The sequence below is a fragment of the Electrona antarctica genome (genome assembly GCF_951216825.1).
Source record: "Electrona antarctica genome assembly, chromosome: 6".
Classification (NCBI taxonomy): Eukaryota; Metazoa; Chordata; class Actinopteri; order Myctophiformes; family Myctophidae; genus Electrona; species Electrona antarctica.
This window is the reverse complement of record NC_136811.1, coordinates 1,649,479-1,668,364: the sequence shown is the minus strand read 5'-3', so window position 1 is coordinate 1,668,364 and position 18,886 is coordinate 1,649,479. Positions and strand designations below refer to the sequence as shown.

The following is an 18,886-nucleotide window of genomic DNA, read 5'->3' as shown; positions in this document are numbered from 1 at the left end:
TGTTGTCAGTTAGAAAGATTACATCAGGAACTTTCCACAGAAAAAGGGAGTTTGATTCTCAAGAAGAGAAGGTGTGTCAGATTCCCTGGTTGAGCCGGTATTATTAGGACATGTGCCCACGTACTGGCATGTGCCTGCATAAGATAATATCGGTGGTTAAGTCTGTCTGTCTGTCTGTCTGTCTGTCTGTCTGTCTGTCTGTCTGTCTGTCTGTCTGTCTGTCTGTCTGTCTGTCTGTCTGTCTGTCTCTGTCTGGCGTGTGTGCGTGCGCGACCTGATGTCCCTATTTTGAGCATGTCATTTGGTGACAGTTTTATGAAAATGCGTGCGTACGTGCGTGCGTACGTGCGTGCATGGCTGTGTGCGTGCGTGTGTGGCCTCTCTTTCTCTTCCATTTGCAGGTGCTCCATCATGCTCTATAAGCATTCTACTGTGAAGCCAAGCATGTTTAACCTGTCTGTGGTTGGCTCTGCGTCCAGCAGGGGGCAGCATATGGGTTAACCAGTGTAATGATGACTAGCTGTGTTCTCTAACAGTGGCTCTCAAAGGTGTGATCCAGGTGTGATTCATTGAGGGGGTTCCAAATGGACCCTTACAGGTCTGTAACTCTGTGTGTGTGTGTGTGTGTGTGTGTGTGTGTGTGTGTGTGTGTGTGTGTGTGTGTGTGTGTGTGTGTGTGTGTGTGTGTGTGTGTGTGCAGACCTGTAAGGGTCCATTTGGTTCCATGTGTACACTCTCAGAGTTACAGACCTGTAAGGGTCCATTTGGTTCCATGTGTACACTCTCAGAGTTACAGACCCGTAAGGGTCCATTTGGAACCCCCTCAATGAACCAAGAGGGTTCCTGGATCACACCTTTGAGAGCCACTGCTCCTCTTTTTTGTGAATTCAGAATAATGGTAACCCTAGAGACCCTCGAGAATTAACTCCTGTGTGTGTGTGTGTGTGGCTGTGTGCATGCGTGCGTGTGTGCGTGGTTTCGTGCGTGGCGGCGTGCGTGCATGGCTGTGTGTGTGGCTTTGTGCGTGCGTGCGTGGCTGTGTGCGTGGCTGTGTGCGTGCGTGACTGTGCGTGCGTGTGTGGCCTCTACATAGTAGACATGACAGATTAATGGATTTGATATCAAAAGATATCTCTTCCATTTTCAGGTGCTCCATCATATTCTATAAGCATTCTACTGTGAAGCCAAGCATGTTTAACCTGTCTGCGGTTGGCTCTGCGTCCAGCAGGGGGCAGCATATGGGTTAACCAGTGTAATGATGAATATCTGTGTTCTCTAACATTTCACACCCATGATCTGGTCTTTGTTGTCAATAGAAACAGACCCTTACAGGTCTGTAACTCTGAGAGTGTACACATGGAACCAAATGGACCCTTACAGGTCTGCACACACACACACACACACACACACACACACACACACACACACACACACACACACACACACACACACACACACACACACACACACACACTCAGAGTTACAGACCTGTAAGGGTCCATTTGGAACCCCCTCAATGAATCACACCTGGATCACACCTTTGAGAGCCACTGTCCACGGGCGGCTGTGGCTCAGGAGGTAGAGCAGGTCGTCCAATGATCCATGGGTCGGCGGTTCGAATCCCGGCTCCTCCAGTCTACATGTCGAAGTGTCCTTGGGCAAGACACTGAACCCCAAATTGCTCCCGATGTGCTGGTTGGTACCTTGCATGGCTTCCGCTGCAATCGGTGTATGAATGTGTGTGTGAATGGGTGAATGTAATGCACAATCTATGTAAAGCGCCTTGGTTAAAGGCGCTATATAAATGCACCATTTACCATTTACCACTGTTAGAGAACACAGCTAGTCATCATTACACTGGTTAACCCATATATGCTGCCCCCTGCTGGACGCAGAGCCAACCACAGACAGGTTAAACATGCTTGGCTTCACAGTAGAATGCTTATAGAGCATGATGGAGCACCTGCAAATGGAAGAGAAATCTTTTGATATCAAATCCATTAATCTGTCATGTCAACTATGTAGAGGCCACGCACGCACGCACGCACGCACACAGCCATGCACGCACGCACACAGCCAGGTACGTACGCACACAGCCATGCACGCACGCACACAGCCACGCACGCACGCACGCATTTTCATAAAACTGTCACCAAATGACATGCTCAAAATAGGGACATCAGGTCCACTATGGAGATTACAATGCAAATAAAAAGTACATGGACTTCGGTGCTCTATAGGGTCCACAAATATACACTTATATATAGCCAAAAACAGGAAATAAAATGGGTTTTTGTTGACCAGTTATAGGAGATCCTGTATAGAAATCTTGTCAAACCATGTATGGCTATCCAGGGTTTGATGAGATCAGTGTTGTGATCTTCATATATGGAGATCCAGGTGATGCTATGCTCCACATATAGCTCCACATATATATGTATGTATATATGTGTATGTATTTTATTATGTTAGACTACAAAAGTGCTCCTCTGAGCACAGGTCTCCGCCAGGTCAGGTAGGTTATTGTGGGACAGCAATGTTCTGAATTCTCCAATCAGGATGGAATATGACAAATGGGACAGATAAGTCTTGATCCCATTACTATAGAGATAATGTGTACCAATGTGTGTGATGTTTGGACAACATCTAAGTAATATAACAAAAATCACCCCTGTGTGAAGGGAGGGGCGCTCTTATCATCGTAAATCATCATGGATCATCTCACACTAGCCAATCAGAAGGCCTAGTTGTCACAAATTTACGTCATATTTGGCGGACATTTGACCTAATTTCTCCTTTCATTGTCAATGGCAAATATTGAGACGCATGAGGTCATGTGGAAGCCAAGTCTATGGACTTTTTACTATGACGTAGTGGGTGCCCCTCACTTCACACAAGTGATTTTTGTTTTGTTAGTGAGGTCAGTGTGTCACGCCGCAGCACCAGTGGGAGGTCACACTGTCACACACACACCTGTGCCCACTTCCACACCTGTGCCCACTTCCACAGCTGTGCCCACTTCCACAGCTGTGCCCACTTCCACACATGTGCCCACTTCCACACCTGTGCCCACTTCCACACCTGTGCCCACTTCCACACCTGTGCCCACTTCCACACCTGTGCCCACTTCTACACCTGTGCCCACTTCCACACCTGTGCACTTCCACACCTGTGCCCACTTCTACACCTGTGCCCACTTCCACACCTGTGCACTTCCACACCTGTGCCCACTTCTACACCTGTGCCCACTTCCACACCTGTGCCCACTTCCACACCTGTGCCCACTTCCACACCTGTGCCCACTTCTACACCTGTGCCCACTTCCACACCTGTGCCCACTTCTACACCTGTGCCCACTTCCACACCTGTGCACTTCCACACCTGTGCCCACTTCCACACCTGTGCCCACTTCCACACCTGTGCCCACTTCCACAGCTGTACCTGTTTCACTGTTTGCTGTTTCAGACCAGTTGAACTATAGTCCGGCAGCCGACAGGCTTCTTTTGTTTAAAGTGGGACATTTGGTATATGGTCTTTTTATTGGCCTAAAATATTGTCTATATACATACATGAATCCACTTGCTGACCGGCTGTCAGAATTGAGCAATTTATTTTTATAGGGGTTTATATGTGACCATACCATTGACATCCTATCCTATATAAGGCAAAAATGTCAACATTTCATTATGCTTTAAGTATGTCAAACAAGGGGGTTTTCATGATTTTGAATCCATTCCAAGCATTCGTTTTGCACAAAAAACCCTCCTTGGGCTAAAAATGGCCATAGCCACTTGCCCAAATTGCCCAAAATGTGCTGACCTCATCACATTTGTGATGATTGCAATGGTCGGGGTCATCCCGTGAGGACTGGCAGGTTGAACACAGGGCTCGGCTTCAGACAACCAGATGTGGAGGGAGCTGTTGATGGTAACGTCAACCTTTTTGACATGTGGACTTCGGCACCCATGGATGTGGGCGCTGCATTTGGCTGCAGAGAAGACCCAGAGCTCGCGTGGATATTTGTAATGTCCTGGCGGTGACTCGTCAGGTCATGCCAGTCACCGAGACCACCAGGAGGTAAACATTTATAAACTTGATGTTGGTGTCCCATGGTACCACATGACACTGCACCTCGAGGCACACGCAAAATGTTCCATGTCAGGAACATCGCCAAACTCCGCCCCACACTTGGTTCCAGTGAAAACCACGTCATCATTTTGTCATTCTATCTCAAAAAAAGAATCCTTAATCCTTAATCCTGTTCCAAGAAACAGATAATTGGCATGTCTGATTCGTCTATTGTTCCCTGTGAAAACTATGTTCACCCTCCCCCCCCCCACACACACACACACACACACACACACACACACACACACACACACACACACACACCTCTACAAGTGTCAAATGTCACTACATGGAAACACATCAGTTGCAATCAATTACACAAATACAATGAGGATCATGCAACAATGTGCCAGTAAGCACACCATACCTCTGTCTGCATGTGATGTGGGTTCGATTAAAAGACGGGGACATTCTCTTAACCACGTTGTAGTATTGTGTGTGCGCGTGTGCACATTTTTTTTTAACCTTTATTTTATAAAAAAAGAATTCTCCTAAAAATTAGTTAGTTAGGTAGTAGGCCTACAGCAGCACACGCACGCACGCACGCACGCGCACACACACACACACACACACACACACACACACACACACACACACACACACACACACACACACACACACACACACACACACACACACACACACACACACACACAGGCCAGCCAGACAGACAGACAGACAGACAGACAGACAGACAGACAGACAGACAGACAGACAGACAGACAGACAGACAGACAGACAGACAGACAGACACACACACACACACTTAACCACCGACATTATCTTATGTATGAGCGAGCAGGCACATGCCAGTACGTGGGCACATGTCCTAATAATACCGGCTCAACCAGGGAATCTGATACTCCTCTTCTTGAGAATCAAACTCCCTTTTTCTGACTTTCAAACTGACAACATTGACACATCCGATTAGGACTGCACAAGACAGTGGGGCCGTCTAAAAATGCGGTAAAAAACGGCTAAAACGTTTTTTTAGACGTCTATCCTTAGATTAGACGTTGATTAGCGGTTGTTTAAACGTCTATTAAACAACCGCTAATCAACGTCTAATCTAAGGATAGACGTCAAAAACTTTCATTTTTAGACGCACGTCTAATAGCCGTCTATTGCTCAGTGGGATCAGTTGTTTCTTTTCATATGTCTTCACTATTCATTCCCTTCCCAGAGCCTGCAGGTGTAGCCTACGTCTCTACACACACACACACACACACATGCACGCGCAGCCGTGCACGCACGCACACACACGCACGCATTCATTCTCGAGGGTCTCTAGGGTTACCATTATTCTGAATTCACAAAAAAGAGGAGCAGTGGCTCTCAAAGGTGTGATCCAGGAACCCTCTTGGTTCATTGAGGGGGTTCCAAATGGACCCTTACAGGTCTGTAACTCTGAGAGTGTACAAATGGAACCAAATGGACCCTTACAGGTCTGTAACTCTGAGAGTGTACAAATGGAACCAAATGGACCCTTACAGGTCTGTAACTCTGAGAGTGTACAAATGGAACCAAATGGACCCTTACGGGTCTGTAACTCTGAGAGTGTACAAATGGAACCAAATGGACCCTTACAGGTCTGTAACTCTGAGAGTGTACAAATGGAACCAAATGGACCCTTACAGGTCTGTAACTCTGAGAGTGTACAAATGGAACCAAATGGACCCTTACAGGTCTGTGCACACACACACACACACACACACACACACACACACACACACACACACACACACACACACACACACACACACACACACACACACACACACACACACACACACACACACACACACACACGTAAGGGTCCATTTGGAACCCCCTCAATGAACCAAGGGGGTTCCTGGATCACACCTTTTTTGTGAATTCAGAATAATGGTAACCCTAGAGTGTCACGGTACGCTCCTCTGCCCTTGGACTTTGTCTGGTGTTTTGGGACTTATTACTTGTATTTGTGTTCTGTATGTTATCACTGCAGCTCGCCTCCGAGGTCCTGTCGCTGCAGCTCGTCTCCTCCGAAGCCCCGTCGATGCAGCTCACCTCCTCTCAGGTCCTACCACTACAGCCTGCTGCCACTGAGGCTCCGCTGCCGCAACTCTGCGCCCCAGTGCCTGTGTCACCCAGTACTCCCGTGCCTGTGCTGCCTGGCCCTCCGCTGCTTAGTACTTCAAAGTGGCCCCACCTGTCTGGTTGTCCTCCAGACTCTCCTCCCAAGCGGCCGGGCCGACTTCACCGTTTTACTGGGTGGCTCCGCCCATCTGGTCGACCTCCGGACCCTCCTAAGCGGCTGTGCCGACTTCAAAGTTTGCCTGGGTGGCTCCGCCCCTCTGGCCGTCCTCCTGACACTCCTCCCAAGTGGCCAGGCCAACTGCACCATCCTCCTGGGTGGTTCCAACTGCCTGGCCGTCCTCCAGACCAGCTCCGCCCTTCAGTTCAACCTGGCCATCCTTCCGGGGTCTTTGCCCCCAGACCCCTTTTCCTTGGTCATCTCCCTCGTATAATTCTCTCTGAGGACGCCCTCCTAAGGGTCCCGGACCACCCTGTTGAAGACCCCATGGTGGTTTGATGTAATTATAGTGACATTAGATATGTCTTTCTAACGCTCTCCTTCTCCTCCCCAGAGTGAACATGGTGACATATTACACAGTGACCGTGCCCGGTGCTTGGCTCACTCTGCTCTACATCAAGCTGGTGGGAAAGGATGACGAGAGCAAACGCACCTTGCTCTTCAGCTTCTGGGGATTTGTCAACTTCTTCCTAGGCAGGGCCAAGGTAAGTCTGACTTCTATCTGAACTAAGCAAGGGAGAATCAACGGGGAGTCGGACATTTTTGAGAAACACTCCTCAATGTAAATCAAAGACTAATAACTTTGTGTATCCCTGCACATATCTGCATCGAGTGATCTCGGTACATAGAAATGGATTTATTGGAGATTCTGACTTTCAATTGTACACTTTGTTTTGATTATATTGTTCCACTTTTTTGCTTTGGCAATGATGTAAACGTATGTTTTGTCATGCCAATAAAGCCCTTTGAATTGAATTGAACTGAATTGTGTTTTTTTTCTCCAGACCACTACCTTCTCAGTGAAACATCCCGTGAGTCTTGGTGAGCTGAGGGTGATCGAGCTGGACAAGAGGTCCCTCTTCTGCGGGTGGCCCGCCTGGTTCGTCTACAAGGTTGAAATCAAGGTTGAAACACCACCAGAAGGACCAGAAGGAGAAGTTTACCTCTTCCCCATCTACCGCTGGATTGCTGATGGACAGCCACACCTGTTCAGAGAGGCTAAAGGTTAGTGGAGGCTATACTGTTGTGAATGATGTATTAATTTGTTTGTTTAAAGGACCTATAACATAAAATTCAGCTCAACTTTGGTCGTATTTGTGATGTCATCAATGTCACCCTACTTTGTATAATTCCTCCCTCTCTTCAGTTCCAAATATGCATTTCCACTTTGTTTACAATGTCCGCCATTGTTGATTTTCCAAGCTGGCATGGAATGGAAACAAGCCTGTGTTTATCTACCATCAGTATTATAATGACTCAAATATTAAATAAGTTGCATACCAGCACACCCACCACCTCAGGACATTGTGGTACTGCAGCTAAAAGAGCTTCAGAAGCAAAAAAGAAATGGTTATATCAGAGTGGTGATTGAGGTTCAAACCATTAAAAATAAGTTTGAGGGACATAGACAATATGATATTAAATATTAAAAACTGTTCATTCATGTTATAGCTGCTTTAAAGGACAACTTTAGTTTTTTTCAACCAAGGTTAATGTTTTAGGTTGTTATTAGAGAAAGTAAAAGATAAGTGTCGATTGTTTTTCTTCCATTTGCTGCTTTCTTTCATTTTAGCGGGTTTTTTTTCTATTTTTGACAGGGGGGCGGGGCATTCGAACAACATGGAACATTATATCTGGCTACAAAAGATCACGGGATCTAATGATTGTGACAAACTGACATATTGAGCCTCCGACACACAGTATGGCATTCCCCTAGTACCTCTACCTTCACATTCAGTAGATGCTGTGATCTTTTGTGGCCAGATATAACTTCCCAGGAGGGCTATAGTAAATATTAATAAAGAAATTGCCGTAAAATGTTGTAAAAAAGGACGCATTTAGCCCCATGTTCGAATGCCCCCGCCCCCTGTCAAAAATAGCAAAAATCGCTATAACGAAAGAAAGCAGCAAATGAAAAATAACACTCACCTTTTACTTTCTCTAATAACAACACAGACAATTTAAATGTGTGAATCAGGTGAAATTATTGTTTCTACAAACTCCACCATTCATATATATATTCCTGATATCGTGATATTTTCTATTTTTGGATACAGAATCATGAAACCCCTAGTTTGCTACTTAAAGCAGAATGAGATTTGGAAAAAGTTACTGTATATAGTTTATTTTATTTTTATTTTTTTATTATTATCATTATTATAATAAGTGATAGTAGACACCTTTATGAACACATTTGTGAAGAAAGCTATTAGTAAGCATTTAATTATTTTCCAGATTGGTCCAACATTAAGGCTAACTATTAACTAAACAGTTTATGTGAAACTTGTTTTTATGTGTGGAGTCACATTGCCCTCTACTGGCAACACTCTGTACTGCTTCTGGTGCACAAACAACCCTATTTTCCTATGTCTGTATTACAAATGCTGATAGAATATAAGGAGCGTGTGTGTGTATAGGCGTGCGTGCGTGTATAAATATTGTTTTTATATATATATTTTTTTCTTTTATATATTTTATATATATTTTTATATATTTATATACATACTTTTGGGGGTCCTTGACATGAAAACGTTTATTTTTCGAATCGGCCTAGGGTCTTAATCGTTCTAAACCTACGTGTTATCAACAGTAGGCTAACAATCTGATTTTAATCTCTCCTTAACTTTTTTTTATTTTTCTTGCAGCTTACTTACCCTTTGAGGACACACTATTGCTGTCTCAGTACGGCAGAAAAAAGGAACTGAAGCAGAGAAAGATGAACTACAAGTGAGTCTGATGTCTTATTGTTGGCTCTGTGCAGTGTTAATGTTGTCGACTCAAACTATGACGAAACATGTCCAAATAATAATTAAGTACTGTATAGACGAATAACAGTTGAAGTCCAAATTGTATTCTGACCCCTCCATGAAAAGGCCTAGTTGTCCTGACCCCTTATCCATCATTTATACATTATGGATAATTAGTGTGGAATCCTATGACTAAATATATTGACAATTTCGTTAACATAATAAAGGGAGGGACTAGTGGACAAGAGAGGGTTACACTGACCACATGTGGGGTGGATTTGGGGAGTTAAGTCAGGCTTTACTAACATATATTCCATTATAAAGCTACAGTAGCTTATAGGGGTGTAACGATATAGTAACTGCATCGATCGATTTTAATTTCAAGAATTGAAGTATATCGAAATTAAAACAGCAACATTGACTATGTATCGCATCGTATCGTTTTGCAATGGAAATAATCGGTATCGAATCGTTTTGCCATGCAATTAATCGATTGTATCAATACTACATTTTTGTGTGTGGTATTTAGCAATTTTTAGAAGAAAAATGAAAAAGAGGGGTTTAATTACCTAATTTAAAATAATGTCAATGTGTTTTAAATAGTTACTGTATCGATTTCAAATCATTGAATCGGATCGTATCGGATCGCCATAATGAGCCAATATCGTCCATGTATCGTATCGTCAACCATGTATCGTTACACCCGTAGTAGCTTATCATTAAAAACTACAGTAGGCCTAGACCTACAGAAACTGATTTGATGACTGAAGCAATAAAAGAGCCATCTTTAATAATTAAATCCATTAATTACTTAAAAATGACTATCTCTTTATAATTGCATTAAATTACAATTTAGATACATGAGCTACATGCTTACACTGTATGTATGAAATATACATAATGTGAGAGTAAAAGAGTAACATTCCCACTCTCTCATTGATGAGAGAGGTTTGACCGGGTTGACCACCCAAAATGGGTGAAATCCCCAAAACGCAGGAGAAACGCTGGCGCAGGAGCAGCGCAGGACAAATAGTCAAATAAAAGGAGGTTGGCACGTATGCAAATTGAAATGACCCAAGTTCTTGACTTCTCTCCTCTTCCTCCATAGGTGGGATAAATATGTAGAAGGCATTCCTCACATCATACTTAGTGACGGTCCTCGAGATCTGCCTGCAGAAGTCCAATTCTCCTTCACCAAGAGCATGACGTTTTTCTACAACGCAGCTACAAGGTGAATCCTTTACTATTGTATCAGGGCACATTGTTGACGTTGCGTGTTGTCTATATCTATCAATATTTCAATGTTAAAATTATATTTCACTTTTCACCCATTGAAAACGTCACAACTTGACACTTATAGGCCTATAGCCAGTGGAAACAGAAGTAGTTATCACATTAAGTTAAATTTAATGCATTTGTGATGTTGTTGTTCTTTTATGTTCTAGTTTTGTTTGAATCAGTCTTCTCTATTTTAAACTCTGTGCTTGTTCCACTCCCCAGTCTGTTGGAGCTGAACCTGCTGGGTGTGTCAAACTCTAAGGACACCTGGAAGAACCTTGAGTTATCGGGGGCCACGAATGGTGGCTTATGGCTGTTCCAGTTGTTATACAATTGGCTAATCTGGCTGTTCCCGTGCTTCGCAAACCATCGGGACATGGTTTCTCACCAAGGGGTCAGAGGTAAATACACCATGTGAAAAGGACATTTCTTGTGTGCTGGCTATTTCTTCATTCCAATTTGTACTTTTGAGCCTGGCACCTTTAAGATCACTCATCTAATTTGGAGTGTGGCAGGTTTTCTGCTTCTGCAGATTTCATTTTATTACAGTGGTTCTGAAATTGTGGACCCTCAGAGGTCTACAGGGGGGTCACTTTTAATACGGTTAACCACTTAAACTACATTATCAACAAATTGTCAGACAGTCTTCCCTCGCCAAATTTAACTCACAGAATTAACGTCGAGTCAACAAATCTAATCATGTCCATTATACATTTTTGATGTGACAAATTGTGTAACAAAGAACTGTACCAGGCATCATGCAAGTAATGGGAATACTTAGTGCCCCCAACAGAAAAAAAAACATTTTATATAATTTAAATTTATATTATAATCCTTATCTCCATAAACTACCTCCCCCTGGCCAGCCGGGGCGCCTGATGGAGGGGAAAGGAACCTTTCACCTGTCAGGTGAAAATAAGTAGCTTGAACTCCTCATGCATAGAAGGAAGCATGAGGTCAGTTCGCTGCCCTCCCCAGGTTGGCAGAGTAAGTGTAGCGCCCAGGATTACATTAGATAATTGACACTGCAACCTGTCGTGCCAATTGGGCTGAGCCTGATTGGCAGGGCGGTTGCGGGCCATGTGGCTGGGTGCTACACATGGTTTAAATTTATTTAAGTTTATAGGTAGGCTGATAAAATGGAATAGATACATGTTAAACATTGGTGAAGAAAACAAACAAAGAACTCAACTTTGTTCTGAACAATTCAATATGGATGCTAATATGGATGCTGCTTGGCTGAACGGTGACGTAAACAGACAGCAGAGTAAACTAAGCTCCATCTGTCTTCCAGGATACGTGGAATATAATAATATGCGGAAACACTGGAAAGAAGATGCTTTCTTCGGCTACCAGTACCTGAACGGCGTCAACCCCATCCTGATCCGCCAGTGCACCAACCTGCCATGCCACTTCCCTGTGCGGAGCGCGCTGAGCAGCGAAGATTGGGGGAACTTAGAGGCGGAAATGAAGGTGCTTTGTTTGTATTGTTTTTTTTTTAAATAAAAAACAAAGCATAGTGCAGTAAATCCATGTTTTAAAGAAGTAGCTTTGATTGCACCTCAAACAGACTCAATTGTTGTTGATTCCCTTCCCTTATCCACATATTGTATGTGTGACGTGACCCGTGTTATATACATATCATGGATACTCTCACTATAACATCTTCGTCAGGTCATAGCCTAACATTGCTGGTCGCCCAAGGCGGAGAACTCCGTCCTATCAAATAATTATGCCCGACGCCCAGGACGGAGATTCATTAAAAGACGGAACATTACTCGTTTGATAACATAGTGCACCAGTCTACAGCCTGGGAGCGTCAATAATTGGACAACATTCAATGTAATTTCCGGTTGGGCGGTCATAACAAAACATTGTGTTTTTGACGGCCCATCGCGGTCCCGTCGCTTGTCGCGTTAGAAGTAATCATACCTCCGGTGGTTGTCGGTCCTCTTGGGGGCCTTTTGGCTACATGCTACGCTATCTAGCACAACCATGATGTCATCTGTTGTGGCACCTTGAAATGGGCTCTGAAGCTGCAAATCGCTGGGCGTACTGATTTAATGGTTCCAAATGACCCTGGGCGATAACACTGTTAATGTTTCCAACAGAATGGCAAAATCTTCCTGTTGGACTATAAGAATTTGGATGGATTTCAAGCAAACATCATTGACGGTAAGCAGCAATACCTGGCGGCTCCACTGGTGCTGCTGAAATCAACGCGTGACGACAAACTGATGCCCATCGCCATCCAGGTGAGAACAAGCTTCCAGACTGGAAAATTCCTTTTAGGACCCCCATCAGCACCCTGACTCTGTTTGACAAGAAAGAAAGAAAGAAAGAAAGAAAGAAAGAAAGAAAGAAAGAAAGAAAGAAAGAAAGAAATGGCCAAATTAAATTTCATTCAATTCAATTATTCCTGTTCCTTACAGTTGAAGCAGAAGTCATCAACGGACAACCCAATCTTCTTGCCCACTGACTCCAAGTATGACTGGCTGCTGGCCAAGATCTATGTGAGAAGTGCCGATTTCACTGAACACCAGCTCAACGCTCACCTGCTGCGCACTCACCTGCTGGCAGAGGTTTTTGCAGTGTCACTGCTAAGGAATGTCCCCATGGTTCACCCCCTGTACAAGGTAACTGTTCACTGGCTGCTATGGTTCACCCCCTGTACTGTACATTGTACAAGGTAGGCAGGCCTACAGCTATCATAATTTGATCAAATATCTTTCTTGTGCAGCAACTCAACCAATCAAATCCAGTTGTCATATTCACATACTGTATTAACAACACAATTATAATGAGTTTAACATTGGCTAGAGGATTCAGTTATCATCATGACTTTTAAGAACTAATTTCCAATACTGTCATTCAATCTCTCTTTTCCCCTCCTCAGCTCCTGATTCCTCACACCCGCTACACTCTGCAGATCAACAACCTGGCCCGAGGATTCCTGATTTCCAAAGAGCCAAAGGGATTTTTTAATGACGTAGGAAACAATGATTAACTGTTTGTCAAGCACTGAAAAATACATTCAAATTCCTTCACTTTTAAATGCTGAATTGACTAGTCTCGCCAGTCGCCTACTACTTTCAATTCAATTCAATTCAATTCAATTCAATTCAATTCAATTCAATTCAATTCAATTCAATTCAATTCAATTCAATTCAATTCAATTGTCAAATCACACGTTGTCTCCAGACACTTAACATGTAGAGCAAAGAACTGACAGAGATCCCACCCTGAGCAAGCAATTTTGCAACAGTCACAGTGGTAACAAAAAACTCCCCCTTAGAAGAAACGTCAAGCATAATCCGACTCTATGTTGGGCGGCCATCTGCCTCGACCAACCAGTCTATCCAGCATTAAATGCTGGATGAGTGGGAACTTTAATAATCAATAAGAAATAGACTCGCTAACCTGACTGTAGGAAGTAACTCTATAGTAAATTAAGAACCTGCATGGGGGTCATCATTGATTCTGAATTGAATTTGAACATGCATATTAATCAGGCTACCTTCTTTCATCTTAGAATAATTGCATGAATTAGAGCCTATTGATGCAAAAACGTTGATCCACACTTTTGTTTTCTCTCGACTCACTTACTGCAATGCACCTTTTTATGGCCTGCCAAAGAAAACAACGAACAGACTACAACTTGTTCAAAATGCGGCAGCTAGAGTTTTAACTGAAACTAAGAAGAGAGAACATATTACTCCAGTTGGGATATGTCCCAAACCGCCCCCTTAGGTCCTCCACTGCTAGCCTGCTAGCCTCGAAGAAAAGGCAACTAAAAAATACGGTGAAGCAGCTTTCTGCTTCTATGGGCCGACAGCATGGAATAAACTCCCACTACAGCTTAGACAGGCACCCTCTGTAGACATCTTTAAAGCACAGCTCACGGCCCACCTCTTTACTCTTGCTTTACAGTAAGTTGAGTTTTTTTTTCCTGTGTGTTCTTATTCATGTGCTCACTGTTCTGCCTGATTTGACTCCTGTCGTCCTATTATGCGTGTGGTTTTCTTCCAGTATGTATCTTCAGGGGGACAGGCTTTGTGGCTAGTCCTGAAGAAGTCCCTGGACTCACTGACTTACAGCTCTCTGTGTCCTCCTGATGACATCAAGGAGCGTCGCGTGGACTCTGTACCAGGATACTACTACAGGGACGATGCACTCCAACTGTGGCCCATCATTCACAGGTAGGAACATCTGATGTTAAATCTTAAAGGTAGGGTATAGGTGATTATTATTAGTATAGGTTTTATTTCTTACAACCAGGGTTAAATAGCTCTATATTCGGATATAGGCTACGGTACTCATTCTACAGAGTGTTTGATCAGTGACAGGAGTCTCCATGTCTCTCCAGCTCTTTAGTAAACAGAAAAACACTAATCCGTTAAACTATCTTTACTTGTATTTGGTCCAATAAGGTTAGTTTTGAGTTTTGGCAGGGAGTCAAGAACCTTGATCTCTTTTGGCAGGGTCAAATTTGTAAGGTTCTTGTTGTTGTGTTGTGTTGTGTTGTGTTGTGTTGTGTTGTGTTGTGCAGGTATGTCGATGGAATCCTCCGCTACTATTACAAGACTGATGCTGACGTCGAAAGGGACAATGAGCTGCAGGAGTGGATCAAGGACATCTTTGAGCATGGGTTCGATTCCAAAGCAAGCACAGGTATGCTTTGGGACGTGCTCAAAAAGCAGTGACCAATTCTCACTGCTCAAAAGTCAGAAACTTTTTGGCGCCCACAATGTTGAATCTGTATAACATCCATGACAAGTCCATGTTTACGTAGTTTCATCTGAGCTATTAGTACGATGACAGGACATTCGAGCACGGCAACGGTTGGTAGTTTCGGACGTTGTTGGGGGCTTCAATAAATGCTGCTTGCATTTCCATGATTGTTCAAAAATGGCATATCTACAAGCCCTTCACCAGAGCTTCACCATAGCATGTCACGTTCGTTCCGCACTATCTTCTATTTTTTGAACAGCCAAAGTATAGTTAAAAATCTAATATGACACACATGCTTATAGTAAGGGCATTTTATCAGGTATTTGACCAAATCTGGGAACTAAATCGTTACCAAGAAATCTCTTCACCAATGTGTTTCTAAAGGTGTCTAATAACATGTACTAAAAGTTTGAAATTCAACTCCCGTGGGAAATGTGAGTTATTAGCATAATATGTGACCATACCCATAACATCCTATATAAGGCAAAAAAGTCCAAATTTCATCATTCTTTAAGTAGCATGTGACATATGAAACTAGGGTGTTTTCATGATTCTGAATCTATTCCAAGCATTAGTTTTGCACAAAAAACACTCCTTGGGCTAAATTAGGCCATATCCACTTGACCAAATGTGCTGACCTGTGATGACGGCTATGGCCGTTTTCCTCCCAAGGAGTGTTTTTTGTGCAAAACGAATGCTTGGAATGGATTCAGAATCATGAAAACACCCTATTTTCATATGTCACATGCTACTTAAAGAATGATGAAATTTGGACTTTTTTGCCTTATATAGGATGTTATGGGTATGGTCACATATTATAGAGGAGATCTTGAAAAAACAAGAAGGTGGCCGCATATGGTCACATATTATGCTAATAACTCACATTTCCCACAGGAGTTGAATTTCAAACTTTTAGTACATGTTATTAGACACCTTTAGAAACACATTGGTGAAGAGATTTCTTGGTAACGATTTAGTTCCCAGATTTTCATAGATTTCTCTTACTATAACCAGCTAACGTGAGTAGCATTTTGGCTCGAGCAATCGAACGCGCTATAAAAGCTCAATTGCCGAAGGCCGTCGGCAATGGCGTTAAGCGTCAGTATCAAAATTAGGCTTCAATTTACTTTAATCGTCGGCAATGGCGCCCAAACGGTTTAGTAAAATATGGTTTACTGACCTTAAATGCATTATAACCGGGAAAGCATCTGTGTCACTTTAGATTTTAAGCACTTTAACCATTGTTTTATACTTTGGCTGTTCAAAAATAGCAGATCTACAAGCTCATAATGATTTGTGCAAATCTTATATACCGAACATTTTTGCTTCTGGGGGTCACTGGAACAAAATTAAGCAGCTATACATAATACTAAATCAATCCAAGATATGTGCATACTCTGAGCCAGGGGTGGGCAACTTTGACGATGGAGAGGGCCACTATATTTCCACACTCACTCCCTAGGGCCATATATTACGTCGTCGCAAAAATAGCCGATCTACAAGCTCAAAACGTGTCGCAGCTTGTAGATCGGCTATTTTTGCTATATTCGAATTGAAATGTTGAATTATTTTTTACTATTTTTGAATTGGAATCCTGAAAATTAACATTTTTATGTAATTTCAAATGCCTTTTAATTATACTTGTGTTGAGCAATGAGCTACTAATTTAGACTGAAGTAATTCAAGCGAGTCATGTTTTCATGTTGTGGAATTGTAAACAGCTGAAACCAATATTATATCAGTATCCTGACATTAACCTGAGGGCCACATCAAGTGAAGGTGGGGGCCGCATGTGGCCCCCGGGCCGCCAGTTGCCCACCCCTGCTCTGAGCATTCATGTTTGGCTCTTTTGGTCAAGATGCATGCAACGCATGCATGCCAAATTGTAGCCAGTTATCCACATACTAAACCAAATGTTCCTGGTGCCAGCCTCAGCTGATTCAGGAACGGCAGCACCCATGCCAACCGTAATGCCAACCCAGAACCCACCCGATGACCTGATGCCAACCCAGAACCCACCCGATGACCTGATGCCAACCCAGAACCCACCCGATGACCTGATGCCAACCCAGAACCCACCCGATGACTTGATGCCAACCCAGAACCCACCCGATGACCTGATGCCAACCCAGAACCCACCCGATGACTTGATGCCAACCCAGAACCCACCCGATGACCTGATGCCAACCCAGAACCCACCCGATGACTTGATGCCAACCCAGAACCCACCCGATGACTTGATGCCAACCCAGAACCCACCCGATGACCTGATGCCAACCCAGAACCCACCCGATGACTTGATGACAACCCAGAACCCACCCGATGACCTGATGACAACCCAGAACCCACCCGATGACTTGATGCCAACCCAGAACCCACCCGATGACTTGATGACAACCCAGAACCCACCCGATGACCTGATGACAACCCAGAACCCACCCGATGACTTGATGCCAACCCAGAACCCACCCGATGACCTGATGCCAACCCAGAACCCACCCGATGACCTGATGCCAACCCAGAACCCACCCGATGACCTGATGACAACCCAGAACCCACCCGATGACCTGATGCCAACCCAGAACCCACCTAATGACCTGATGCCAACCCATAACCCACCCGATGACCTGATGCCAACCCAGAACCCACCCGATGACTTGATGCCAACCCAGAACCCACCCGATGACCTGATGCCAACCCAGAACCCACCCGATGACTTGATGCCAACCCAGAACCCACCCGATGACCTGATGCCAACCCAGAACCCACCCGATGACTTGATGCTGTAATGGAATTATTAGAATGCCAAATAGATCGATACATATAATATACATTATTGTGTATTGATCTATTCCATTAAGTCCCTTCCTTCACCAATGCTTAGTCTAATTAATGCAGCTGTCAATCTGACAGCTGTCATCTCCAAGTCACTGTCGACAAGGAGGTCTCCAAGCCAGTATACCAAGCATGTGTGTTTCCTGTCTGTCAGTTAAGGTGTCACTAATAGTGTGTTGTCCTCGCAATAGAACAGATTAGAATAAGTTTGTTTCCTGCTCATTACACCTTAACTTCCTCTCCCAAACAACCAACCCACAGCTGTCAATCTGACAGCTGTTACTATTACCTATTCGTGGGTATTGGTCAACAATCAGACTAGCAACGATGGCTTCCTGGCAGAAGGTGTCACTAATGACAGCTGGAGTTCCCATGCCCACTTACTAATAGTGCTCTCATCTTAGATCACTTGGAATAGGATGTTTCCTGCTCGCTTAACTCCGACCATAAACGGAGATGTTGTATGACCACCTGTTGTTGACTATCTATTTCCTGTATACTGGGGCTTGCTTGACAATAAAAGGGGGTTGTATGTCATTGATGGGGGAGAGCTGTGGGAGAGTGCTGTTGGACTGTTAAACCATTCTGCTGTACTGAGATGATCGGAACAATGAATAAAGAACAATGATGATTATGCCGGACTCCTTGATGCTGTGTCGTGCCTTCACCTCCCTCTGCTGATCGCCAATGATGAGACATCATAATTTCCATAACAAATGACGCAGTGACGCAGGGCCGATATCTTGTCTTCACCATAGATGAGTACTTGGTACAAAAAAAACGACAATTTTAAAGATGGGGGCAAAGCAGAGCCGAAAGAGACTTCGACAAGAAATGAGCGACGCACAGCAAAGGGAGGCGATACTTCGAC

The 18,886-nt window shown here is 43.8% G+C and overlaps 2 protein-coding genes across 2 annotated transcripts in view; both read left to right on the top strand.

Annotated features, from left to right (window-relative positions):
- Window positions 1-18,886, top strand: part of LOC306924399 (polyunsaturated fatty acid lipoxygenase ALOX15B-like) — a gene marked incomplete at both ends in the record, with an annotated part of 48,523 nt that overhangs the window by 7,267 nt on the left and 22,370 nt on the right. Inside the window, 8 exons of the mRNA XM_079502893.1 lie at window positions 4,049-4,077; window positions 6,116-6,592; window positions 6,759-6,909; window positions 7,210-7,429; window positions 9,070-9,151; window positions 10,280-10,402; window positions 10,672-10,850; window positions 11,744-11,922. Coding sequence (XP_079359019.1) covers window positions 4,049-4,077; window positions 6,116-6,592; window positions 6,759-6,909; window positions 7,210-7,429; window positions 9,070-9,151; window positions 10,280-10,402; window positions 10,672-10,850; window positions 11,744-11,922 — 1,440 coding nt within the window. The remainder of the gene's footprint in view (window positions 1-4,048; window positions 4,078-6,115; window positions 6,593-6,758; window positions 6,910-7,209; window positions 7,430-9,069; window positions 9,152-10,279; window positions 10,403-10,671; window positions 10,851-11,743; window positions 11,923-18,886) is intronic.
- On the top strand, window positions 12,445-15,152 carry LOC306924326 (polyunsaturated fatty acid lipoxygenase ALOX15B-like; the record flags this gene model as incomplete). The annotated part of the gene is made up of 6 exons (XM_079502818.1): window positions 12,445-12,456; window positions 12,561-12,704; window positions 12,882-13,085; window positions 13,346-13,438; window positions 14,479-14,648; window positions 14,999-15,152. The coding sequence occupies 6 exons, from the start codon at window positions 12,445-12,447 to the stop codon at window positions 15,150-15,152; spliced, it is 777 nt and encodes a 258-aa protein (XP_079358944.1).